Raw genomic sequence first — 12090 nt, 5'->3', positions numbered from 1 at the left:
TGGTTATTTCGAATGAAATAAAATAATGAAAGTCATTTTATTTTGATTTATTTTATTTATTTATTATTTATTTATTGCCATCACTTTTCATTTATTTATTTATTTGTAAATTAAAACAAACAAATAAATCAAATGAAATGAACTTGAATTAAAACTGGACTCAAGTGGACTTGTTGGTGTTCGTGAAGGTCGAAATGGCGGCTCGAATCATGTGTGAAAATGCGCAAATTTTGGCGGTTTAAAGCGGATTAAAAAGAACAAAACTAAAATAAATAAAATAAATAAAATAAAATAAATAAAATAAATAAAATAAATAAAATAAAATGGATTAAAAGTGGATTTAAAATGGTCCAGTGGTTCCGCGTGCGCGGCGGCGCGGAGCTGCGCAGACACCCGAGAGGCCCGCGGGTGGAAGTCTGAACTGCAGCCGATCTGGCCCATTTTCGCGGGCAAAAAGCTGCAAAATGGAGCAAAATGAGTGGAAAAGAACAAAAGAAACGAAACGAGCGGTTTTGTGTTGGCTATGAAGGTCATTATGGCGACGAATCGCGCAGATACTCTGGACCCCGCGCTGCTGCGGCCCGGGCGACTTGACCGCAAAATCGAGTTTCCACTCCCCGATAGACGCCAAAGAAGACTTATTTTGCAAACAATAACTGCAAAAATGAACATTTCGCCAGAAGTTGACCTAGAAGACTGTAAACCCTAAACCCTAAACCCTAAACCCTAGACTGCGGCCCGACACCCTAGACTGCGGACCCCGAGCCCGAAACCCTCAACCCTCGCATGCGCCTTTTTCTTCCTTTACACTTCTTCTATTTGTATTTTTATTTATTTATTTATTTATTTATTTATTATTAATTAATTAATTTATTTATTTATTTATTTTATTTGTCTTTTTAATTTGTTTCCGTAGTCATCTCGAGGCCAGAAAAAGTATCTGCTGCTGATATTGCTGCCATCTGCCAAGAAGCCGGCATGCAGGCAGTCAGGAAAAACAGGTAAGCTTGCTGCTGCTGCTGCTGCTGCTGCTGCGCCTGCAGCAGCAGCTGCTGTTGCTGCTGCTGCTGCTGCTGGCGCCTGTGCAACAGCTGCTGCTGCTGCTGCTACTTCCGCTTCTGCTGCTGCTTGCAGTGCGGGAGGGTGCGGTGCTGTCAAGTCTGGCTCTGCTGCTACTGTTGCTGCTGCTGCTTCTGCTTTTACTGCTGCTGTTGTTGTTGCTGCTGCTGCTGCTGCTGCTGCTGCTAAGTGCCTGTGGCTCTTGTGGCTGCTGCTGTTTGCTGCAGATATGTGGTGCTGGCGAAGGACTTTGAAAAGGGCTGGAAGGCTCATGTGCGCAAACACGAAAGAGACTTCGAGTTCTACTCAGTCTAGCTGCTGCTGCTGCTGCTGCTGCTGCTGCTGCTGCTGCAGTTGTTTCTGCAGCAGCAGCTGCTGCTGCAGCTGCTGCTGCGGTTGCTGCAGCTGCAGTTGTCGCTGGCCTGCAGCAGCTGCAGCAGTTGCTGCTTATGCAGCTGCGGCTGCTGCAGTTGCTGATGCCTCACGTGCAGCTGCTGCAGTAGCAGCTGCTGCAGTAGCAGCTGCTGCAGTAGCAGCTGCAGCAGCTGCTGCTGCTGAAGCTGCTGCTGCAGGCACTACCCCAGCAGCAACGGCGAAAAGAACTAGCTGCTGCAGCAGCAGCTCCTGCTGCTTCTGCAATCCATTCAGTAGCTGCAAACGTAGCAGCGCGTGCTGCTGCAACAGCAGCAGCTGCCAGTGCTGCTGCTACTGCTGCAGCAGCAGCGCAGGAACAGCAGCAGCTTTCGCTGCTGCTGCTGCTGCTGCTGCTGCATTAGCGGACGTTTTGCATTTGCTGCTGATAAAAGAACAAAAAAATAAATGCAAATCAAAAATGAAGCAGCAGCAGCAAAAGGGAGCGCTTGAAGGCTTTTAAATAAATAATTTAAATAGTATTTTGAAGTTAATTTAAAAATAATTTAAATTTAATTTAAAAATAATTAAAAAGAATTCAGAAATAATCCAAAGAGAATTCTAAAGTAAACAAGTAAGAAAAAGATTATTTAAATGTGTTTTCAAATCGTCTTTCTTTGATTATTATTGTTCTTTTTATTTTGAAGTTTTTTATTTTTCTTTTTGTTCATTTATAATTATATTTATTATATTTATTATTGCATTTATACTTTAATTTATTTTCATTAACTAGTACATGAAACGGCTATTTGTGCAAATTCATATGCCAGTTAGTGAACATAATAAGTAACGGAATTTTGTGCATTTTCCACCAATTTTGAACGTTTTTACATTTTTAAAAAGTGTATATATAAATTAAAATAAATAAATTCATATTTCTCGTCTTTAAAATGAAAAAAACGGAAGAGATCTGCAGAAAATGCAAGTTTGAAGAGTGCCTTTCGCAGCACTCGTCTTGCTGCAGATCTTTCGATTTTGTCTTTTTTTCGCGTGTTTGAGTTCGTTTTTTCTTTCTTAATGCAACTAAAACGCTTTTTAAGTTCAAAAATGTTTTTTTAGTTTCGAAAATCGGAAAAAATTGGGCAAAAAGGTGTTTATTTGAACTTTCTGTTGTTTGTGACGCACACCATTTCTAGCAGCAGAGGCAGTCGAGGCGGCCCCGTTCTTCGCCGCAGCAGCAAAGAAATAAGCCTTTAAATGGATCTGAAGTGTTTTAATATTTGGATTTGTTTATTTGCAAATGAAATAAACAAAAAATAAACAAAAAAGGGGAATTAAAACTGCGAAGGGCGCGAACGGCGCCGCCGTGCATGCACAAGAAGCCCCGAGGCGCAGGGTGTGCAGCGGGCAGCAGCGGGCGGCAGCAGCAGCAGCAGCAGCAGCAGCAAACGGGTTTAATTTTAAAAGTTAAAGCGAATAAAGGAAAAAGGAATAAATTAAAAAGGTCTATTTGATGCAATAAAGGGAAAAACGCGCAGAGCTGCAGCAGATCTGCACACGGGGCGTGCAGGGCGCAGACGCGTTCCCCGCGAGAACTGGGGTGTACAGACAGCTCGTAGCTTCAAATTCGAACAGCCCTTTTCGAATTTGAAAAGTCATTTTAATTATATTTGCAGTTTCGAATTTAAAAAGGAGAAAAAGGCAGCAGTGGGGCGCGCGGCTAGTTCGTCTCGGGAGGCGAGCGGTGCGGCTCTGCGGCTCTCCGCAGCAAATGCGTATTTGTTTCGAGTTTAAAACGCGAAATAAATGCAAAATAAACTTTATTAAAGCATTTAATTTGCAAAAAGAAGAACTTTGAGGGTTTTTAGTTCGAGTTTGAAGCGCCCTTGGGGGCGGCGACGTGAGCGGCTCGCGGCACTCCGCGCTGTGCTGCTGCTGCTGCTGCCGCCGCTGCAGCAGCAGCGTGCTGCTGCTGCTGCTGCTGCTGCTGCCTGTCCCTTATTTGCTGCCTTCTTTGTCTTTTTGTCTCTTTTTGAATTCATTTTCTTCCATTTTAACTCCTCAGCACGATGGTCTGTCCCCGCGCGGCTTCTGCTGCGCTGCTTGTCTCCTGCGCTGCAGCAGCAGCAGCTCCGCTGCTGCTGCCCGCTGCTGCTGCTGCTGCTGCTGCTGCTGCTGACGCCCCCCCGCCCGCCAGCTTCAGGGGCCCCCCCTCAGGGGCCCCCAGAGCCCGCAGGGACCCTGCAGAGGCCCAGGCAGAAGCAGCAGCAGCAGCAGCAGTGCTGGCAGCAGAAGCTTACATTCAAGAGCTGCTGGAGCTCAGTGGCCTCAGTGATCTGCTGGACTTGGGGCCTGCTCCTGCTGCTGCAGCACACTGATGAGCAGCAGCAGCAAGAGGAGCAGCGGCGGCAGCAGCAGCGCAGGCAGCAGCGCAGGCAGCAGCAGCTGCTGCTGCAGCTGGCGGAGGAGGAAGAGCACCATGGAGAGGTCCAGCTAAGAGAAGACGAGGTGCAGCAGCAGCAGCAGCAGCTGCTGCAGCAGCAGCAGGAAGAGGAGCAGGAGCTGCAGCAGCAGGAAGAGGAGCTGCTGCAGCAGGAAGAGGAGCTGCAGCAGCAGCAGGAAGAGGAGCTGCAGCAGCTGGAAGAGGAGCTGCAGCAGCTGGGAGAGTTGCTGCAGCAGCAGGAAGAGGAGCCGCAGCAGCAGGAAGAGGAGCCGCAGCAGCAGGAAGAGGAGTTGCAGCAGCAGGAAGAGGAGCTGCAGCAGCAGGAAGAGGAGCTGCAGCAAGAGGAGTTGCAGCAGCAGGAAGAGAAGCTGCAGCAGCAGGATGAGGAGCAGCAGCAGCAGGACGAGGAGCAGCAGCAGCAGGACGAGGAGCAGCAGCAGCAGGACGACGAGCAGCAGCAGCAGGACGAGGAGCAGCAGCAGGAGCAGCAACTGCCAGCGCCGCAAGAGCAGCAGGAGCAGCAGCAGGAGGAAATGGAGCAGCAGAACCAGCTGCAGCAGCAGCAGACGCAGCAGCAGCAGCGCCAGCAAGAGGAGGAGGAAGGCAAGCAAGAGCAGCAGCAGCAGCAGCAGCAGCAGCAGCAGCAGCAGCAGCAGCAGCAGGCCAGCGAAGCACACAGTGACAGCGTGGCAGCAGCAGAGCCAAAATCAGCAGCAGCAGGGGAGACAGAGTCGGAGACAGCTAAGGAAGCAGCAGCAGCAGCAGCAGCAGCAGCAGCAGCAGCAGCAGCAGAGCAGGAGCCAGAAAGAAGGCCCACAGTTAGGGGGCTTTTTAGAAAGTTGAAGCAGGGTCTCAGGTCTGGTATGGAGATGATGAAGCAAAAGGTTCAGTAAACCCTAAACCCTAAACCCTAAACCCTAAACCCTCAGCGGGGGTGGCGGGGTGGGGGCGCAGCCCGTGCTGCTGCTGCTGCTGCTGCTGCTGCTGCAGCAGCAGCAGCAGCAGCAGGCGAAAGAGACAAATGATGAAAGTGCTCAATTATTATAAATGAAGAATTGGAAGAATGGATGAATTAAAGAACAAATGAAGAAAATAAAAAAACTCCAATGCGAGGGACCCACAGCAACCCTAAACCCTAAACCCTAAACCCTAAACCCTAGAAGGAGGTTTGAAGGCGCGCTGCTGCTGCTGCAACTCAGGGGGGCCTCAAATGCAAGGTGGACAAAATAAAAGCAAAGTGTGAAGTGCATTTATGAAATGCAGTCGAAAGTGCGGAAATAAATAAATAAATAAATAAATAAATAAATACATAAATAAATAAATAAATAAATGAATAAATGAATAAATAAACAAACAAATGAATAAATAAATGAATGAATAGATCTTGGAGCTGCAGATACACCTGAACGCACGTACACCCGGCTGGGGTGTACGCGCAGCTGCCTGTACACCTGAAAGTGGGCGCGAAAAAAAGGGAAAAGGCGCTTTTGCATCAAAACAAAAGATTAAATGCAGAAAAAAAAGAAAATAAACAATAAAAAACAATAATAAATGAATTTAATTGCCAAAAAAGGGCATTTAAACGGAAAAAACCCGAGAAAATGCAAAGCTGAATCCAACAATTTCTGCAGTGGCCCGATGGTGCGCAAAGTTGCATGCAGTTGCATGCATTCAAGAACTCTTTGCATGCATTTATTTCTTCTTTTAATTCCATTTATTTATTTATTTATTTATTTATTTATTTATTCTTTTTGCGCTTTATTTTTGCGGCATTCCACCTGCAGTATATATATATGTAGATTTGGATGTATATATATATTATATATGTCTTGGGCCCTAATTATAAATATAAATGTAAATATATATAAAGACAAATGGACAAATTGAAAAACAAATAAATAATTATCTGTGCTTCTGTGTTAACTCGCCAGCTGCAGCAGCAGCAGCAGGTGCAGCAGCAGCAGCAGCAGTTGCCGCAGTCGCAGCGGGTCGTCCAGCGGCTGCTGCGCTACAGAAGCAGCAGCAGCAACAGGAGCAGCGCCAGCAGCAGCAGCTGCTGCTGCTGCTCTTCCCTTATTTTTGCTTCCTATCTCTCTTCTGATACATCTTCTTCTTTTCTATTTGCTCCTGTCCCTCCTAGTTCGAGGGTTTAGGGTTTAGGGTTTAGGGTTTAGGGTTTTGACTGCAGCAGCGGAATGGGAAGAGCTGCTGCAGCGGGGAGTAGACGAGGGTTTAGGGTTTAGGGTTTATTAGGGTTTAGGGTTTTGGAGTGCAGCAGCTTGTATCCAGAGTCCGGCCGCAAGCAGCAGCAGAACTACCGGCAGCAGCAGCAGCAGCAGCAACTGCAGGCACAGTAGCAGCAGCAGCAGCTGCAGCAGCAACTGTAGACACAGCAGCAGCAGCAGCAGCTGCAGCAGCAACTGCAGACACAGCAGCAGTAGCTGCGGACGCAGCAGCAACTTGCCGCAGTAGCAGCAGCGGCAGGTGCTGCAGCGGAAGCAGCAGGCGGAGCAACAGCAATTGCAAAAGCAGCAGCAGAAGCAGCAGGAGCTGCTGCAGTAGCAGCAGGAGCTGCTGCAGTAGCAGCAGGAGCTGCTGCAGTAGCAGCAGGAGCTGCTGCAGTAGCAGTAGCAGCTGCTGCAGTAGCAGTAGCAGCTGCTGCAGTAGCAGTAGCAGCTGCTGCAGTAGCACCAGCAGTGGGAGCAGCAGCAGCAGTTTGTGCAGCAGCAACAGCAGCAGCAGCAGTTGCTGCAGCAGCAGTTGCTGCAGCAGCAGTAGCAGCTGCTGCAGTAGCAGTAGCAGCTGCTGCAGCAGCACCAGCAGTGGGAGCAGCAGCAGCAGTTTGTGCAGCAGCAACAGCAGCAGCAGCAGTTGCTACAGCAGCAGTTGCTGCAGCAGCAGTAGCAGCTGCTGCAGTAGTCAGTAGCAGGTGCTGCAGCAGCACCAGCAGTGGGAGCAGCAGCAGCAGTTTGTGCAGCAGCAACAGCAGCAGCAGCAGTTGCTGCAGCAGCAGTTGCTGCAGCAGCAGTAGCAGCAGCAGCAACAGCAGCAGCAACAGTTGCTGCAGCAGCAGTTGCTGCAGCAGCAGTAGCAGCAGCAGCAACAGCAAGAGCAGCAGTTGCTGCAGCAGCAGTTGCTGCAGCAGCAGTTACTGCAGCAGCAAAAGCAGCAGCAGCAGTTGCTGCAGTAGCAGTAGCAGCAGCAGCAGTTGCTGCAGCAGGAGCAGCAGCAACAGTTGCTGCAGCAGGAGCAGCAGCAACAGTTGCTGCAGTAAGAGTTCCAGCAGCAGCTGCTGCTGCTGCTGCAGCAGCGCTGCCTATTAATCCAGCCAGAACAAAATGAATTAAAGCAAATATAATTAATATTAATATATTTTTTAATTTAAAAAATTAAATTTATATATTTTTATTTTTATATATTCTTCACTGGGGCCCCTGGGGGCCCCCAGGGGGCCCCCAGGGGCCCCCAGGGGCCCCCAGGGGGGCCCCAGGGGGCCCCCCAAGCCCTGCTGTGGCTTGGGGGCCCCCCAATGCTTTAAAAATATAAATCTTTTGTTTAATTTAAAATTAAATTTAAAATTAAATTAAAAATTAAATTAAATTAAATTTAAATATTTTAAATGCTGTTTTTTGCTGCTTTAAATGCTGCCTAGGATCCTCCGGAGGCAGCTGCTCAGCTTCCGCTGCAGCAAGAGCTGCTGCAGCAGCTACAGCAGCAGCAGCAGCAGCAGCAGCAGCAGCAGCAGCAGCAGCAAGCTGCTGCTGGGGCGGCGCGCTCTTAGCACGGGGCCCCCTGAGCAGCCCTGTCCTGCTTCCAGGGGCCCCCCAGGGGCCCTGCGGGTGGCCCCTGCTGCAGCAGAAGCAGCAGCAGCAGCAGCAGCAGCAGAAGACAACGCTCCTGCTGCAGCAGCAGCAGCAGCAGATGAAGATGCTCCTGCTGCAGCAGCAGCAGCTGCAGCAGCAGCAGCAGCAGCAGGGGACTGGGGAGACATTACTGACGATCCCGACGATCCCCTTTTCTCCGCTTGCGAGATCCCAGGGCCCGCCCACGCTGCTCTCTGGCTGGGCAGCAGCAGCAGCATCAGCAGCAGCAGCAGCAGCAGCAGCAGCAGCAGCAGCAGCAGCACAAGGGATTTGCCGGATTTTGAATGTGAAGGAGACGGCGACAGCGCGGCTGCAGTGTCGCCGCTGCTGAGCCGGCACGCAGCAGCAGGGACAGCAGCAGCAGCAGGAACAGCAGCAGCAGCAGCAGCAGCAGCAGCAGCAGCAGCAGCAGCAGCAGACACATTTCTTGTCCGCAGGGGCCTCAAAGACGACACCCCTTTGGGGGCCCCACACTTGGAAGGAGAAAAGGCCAGACGCCGGGGGGCCCTGCTGCAGCGGCTGGCGCTGGCGGAGAAGCTAGCTGCTGCTGCAGCACCAAAAAGCAGCAGCAGCAGCAGCAGCAGCAGCAGCAGCAGCAGGTCGAGCGTTCCGCTCAAGGAGAGACAAAGGCTCGTAGAGAGAGAGACGGGGAGGCAGCAGTGGAGCAAAAGGCACCCAAAAGAGGTGCTGCTGCTGCTGCTGCTGCTGCTGCTGTTGCTGCTGCTGTGCGGGGAGTTTTGTTGCTGCTGCTGCTAACATTGCTCCGTTGCTGCTGCTGCTGCTGCTGCTGCTGCGTTGCGACGAGCGCCCGTTTCTTATCCCTGGCCGCCTCCCGCTTTCTTCTGCCTCACTCCCCGTTGCTGCTGCGCCTTTGCTGCTGCTGCTGCTTTGCTGCTGCTGCTGCTGCTTTGCTGCTGCTGCTGTGCTTTTGCTGCTGCTGCTGGCTCTTGCTGCTGCTGCTGCTGCTGCTGCTGCTGCTGCTGCTGCAGAGGCGCGTGCAGGTGCTGAAGGTGTGCGACATTGACTCCGTTCCAGCAGCAACTTTGAACAGAAGCTTCCTGCTGCTGCTGCTGCAGCAGCTGCCAGCAGAAGTTGTGCTGCAGCTGCTGACGCGGATTGGGGTGTATAGGGACCTCCCGTCGCAGCGGCGCTACGAGTCCTTGTCTGCTGCTTTCAGTGTCGTGGTGTCTCGCTGCCTGCAGCAGCAGCGGGTGCCAGCAGCAGCAGCAGCAGCAGCAGCAGCAGCAGCAGCAGCAGCACTCTCCCGCTGCCTCCAAACTCTCCCGCTGCCTTGGGCTGTAGACTTTGTCCGCCGCTTCGGGACTTTTTCTGCTGCTTTCCTTTCGCAGCAAATCGACAAAACTAACAAACCCAAGTTCTTCGACTTCATTCGCTACCAGCAGCACGGAGGTAGCTGCTGCTGCTGCTGCTGCTGCTGCTGCTGCTGCTGCTGCTGAGCGTGTTGCTGCTGCTGGGGGTGTGGGTTGCGTGGGCGGCAGTGGTTTTGCTGCTGCCGTTGCTGCCAGCTCTGCTGCTGCTGCAGCAGCTGCAGCTGTTGCTGCTGCTGCCGCTGGTATGGGTTGGCTGTGCTGCTGCTGCTGCTGCTGCTGCTGCAGCGGGCATGGGTGGGCTGTGCTGCTGCTGCTGCTGCTGCTGCTGCTGCCTCGGTCACCCCGCCTAGCGCAGCTTCGGCCCTCTTCCAAAGCCCCACAGCGTCCCCATTCCCGCCGCTCCCCCTGCTGCTGCCGCTGCTGCCCCTGCTGCTGCTGCTGCTGCTGCTGCTGCTGCTGCTGCTGCTGCTGCTGCGCGCAGGTGTGCGGCCGCTGCCTGCTATTGTGCGGCACCCTTACCGGCTTTCTTCTTTCGTTCAACTTCTTGGAGAATGTTCAGTTAAGAAGTACATGTACATACACTTGAAGCGGCACGGGGTGCTGCCTCCGCAGCAGCTGCTGCAGCAGCAGGAGCTGCAGCAGCAGCAGCTGCTGCAGCAGCCCCAGCTGCTGCTCTCCCCACACCCCGAGGACAACACGGCGCTGCTGCCCCCCGGGCTCGTCGCAGCAGAGAAAATGCTGCAGCAGCCAGCAGGCCCCAGCAGCAGCATCAGCAGCAAAGGCAGCAGCCTCATCGACGCAGCCAGCAGCAGCAGCAGCAGCAGCAGCAGCAGCAGCAGCAAAAGCAGCAGCAGCAGCAGAAGCAGGAAGGAGGATGAGGTCCCTCGGCCCCCTCTATACGACCTCATACTTGCAGCTGAGCACATGGGCGTTGACTACAGGCAGCTGCTGCAGGAGGGCTACAACAGCAGCAGCAGCAGCAGCAGCAGCAGCAGCAGCAGCAGCTTGCTGCTGCAGCAGCAGCTGGAAGACAGCGACGAAGATGAAGACAACACCCTTGAGGAAGACCCCCTCGCGATGCAGCGAGTGTTAGCAGTTCCCCCCAGTCAGCAGCAGCAGCAGCTAGTGCCTGTTGCTGCAGCAGATGCTGCTGCTGCTGCTGCTGCAGCAGCAGCAGAATCCGATGAGCCTCCTAAAGAAAAGCCGTGGTGGCGAACCCGCTGGGGTGTACGGGGAGCTTTCTTCCGCTACAAGGGTGCGGTGCTCCTCCTTGCTGCTGCTGCTGCTGCTGCTGCTGCTGCTGCTGCTGCTACTGTGGTTCCTGCTGCTGCTGCTGCTGCTGCTGCTCATTGCGCGCCCCCTGTGCCTCCTCTTGCTGTTCAGGCGTTGCATGTGCTCCTCCTTGCTGCTGCTGCTGCTGCTGCTGCTCATTCGCTTTCCCGCTGCTGCAGCTGCTCCATTTCCTTGCTGCTGCTGCTGCTTCCTCTACTTGCTGCAGCTGCTGCTGCTGCTGCTGCTGCTGCTCATTGTCCACCTGCTTTGCCTCCTTTTGCCCCTCAGGTGTTGCATATGCTATTAGTAAAGAAGGGCACTGGCAGGTGCTGCCAGGGGGCCCCCAGGGGGGCCCCCAGGGGGGCCCCCTGTGGGGCCCCCGGCGGCGGCACCGGCCGCATGCAACTTTGCGCATGCGGCGGCGGCAGCGGGAAGCTGCTCATTTGGGGCTTCGGGCTGAGCTGCTGCAGTCTGCTGCTGCTGCTGCTGCTGCTGCTGCTGCTGCTGCTGCTGGGGGTGCTGCTGGTGGTGGTGCTGCTGCTGGAGGCGGCGCCGCTGCAGCAGCAGCGCCAGCAGCAACAGCAGCTATGGCCCGCCGTCGCAGCTGAGAGTGGCCCGCAGCTTTTGCTGCTGCTGCTGCAGCAGCGAAACGCTGCTGCTGCTGCTGCAGCAAGACGCTGCTGCTGCTGTTGCATAGCAGCAAAACTGAAGAGATGGTGTTTGCGTTGAAACGGCTTCAAAGAGTGAAGCAGCAGCAACAGCAGCAGCTGCTGCTGCGCTGCAGTTTACAGACAAGAGACACACTGCAGCAGCAGCAGTTCTTGTGGCAGCAAAAAGGCAGCAGCAAGAAAAATAAAAAGACATTTAGCTGCAGAGAAGTGCATGCATGCAAAAAGCAAATGTGGCATTTTAGGATTTATTTATTCATTCTAGAAAGACAAACTTGCTGCTTTAAATGGATTACTTTTGTTTAACAAAAAGAAAAATTAAATTAAAAAAAGAAAAAAAAGAAAAAACGAAAAGTCGCAAAAAGAAAGAAAAAGAAGCGAGTTCTGAGGTGTACGTACAGCTGAAGCTGCACTTTAAAAAGCCCCTTTTTGCACTTTTAGAAGTTTTTAATTTAAATTAAATTTCACTTTTTGAATAATTAAATAAATCCAATTTTTTCAATTAAAGTTATGCATGCATTTGCATATTGTGTTGTGTTTATGTTGTTATATCTTCATTTAAATATTTTACTTTTTTCATTTTTATGTTTATATTTATTTAAGAATATTTATGCTTATATTTGTATTTGCATTTACACTTATATTTATTTAAACATTTATATTTATATTTATATTTATATTTATATTTATATTTATGTTTATATTTATGTTTATATTTACATTCATAATTATATTTATATTTATATTTGTGTTTGTGTTTGTGTTTATATTTATATTTATATTTATATCTATTTTTGTATTTATACTTATATGTATGTTTATATATCTATACTTATATTTGTATTTATATTTATGTTTATATTTGTATTTGTATTTATATTTGTATTTATATTTATACTTACATTTATATTTATACTTATATTTATATCTATATTTATATATATATATATATATTTATATTTATATTTATATTTATATTATTGTGCGTAAAGATAAATATTTAACTTTTCTTCTGTATGGCCAAAGTCAAATAATTTGTTTGTATTTAAATTTAAATTTAAATTTAAATTTAAATTTAAATTTAAATTCAAAGTTGTATTTAT

General features: G+C 50.3%; 2 protein-coding genes across 2 annotated transcripts; both read left to right on the top strand.

The window, feature by feature from the left end:
• Positions 1–3479: 3479 nt before the first annotated feature.
• Positions 3480–8047, top strand: ENH_00051520 (hypothetical protein; the record flags this gene model as incomplete). Its single annotated transcript, XM_013581388.1, has 2 exons — positions 3480–3741; positions 7506–8047. The coding sequence occupies 2 exons, from the start codon at positions 3480–3482 to the stop codon at positions 8045–8047; spliced, it is 804 nt and encodes a 267-aa protein (XP_013436842.1).
• A 1735-nt stretch (positions 8048–9782) lies between these two features.
• Positions 9783–11048, top strand: ENH_00051510 (hypothetical protein, conserved; the record flags this gene model as incomplete). The annotated part of the gene is made up of 1 exon (XM_013581387.1): positions 9783–11048. The coding sequence occupies one exon, from the start codon at positions 9783–9785 to the stop codon at positions 11046–11048; it is 1266 nt and encodes a 421-aa protein (XP_013436841.1).
• Positions 11049–12090: the final 1042 nt, after the last annotated feature.

Source organism: Eimeria necatrix, genomic scaffold, assembly GCF_000499385.1.
Source record: "Eimeria necatrix Houghton genomic scaffold, Enh_scaff407, whole genome shotgun sequence".
Classification (NCBI taxonomy): Eukaryota; Apicomplexa; class Conoidasida; order Eucoccidiorida; family Eimeriidae; genus Eimeria; species Eimeria necatrix.
Note: the sequence above shows the minus strand (reverse complement) of the source record. Positions and strands in the feature narration are given on the sequence as shown.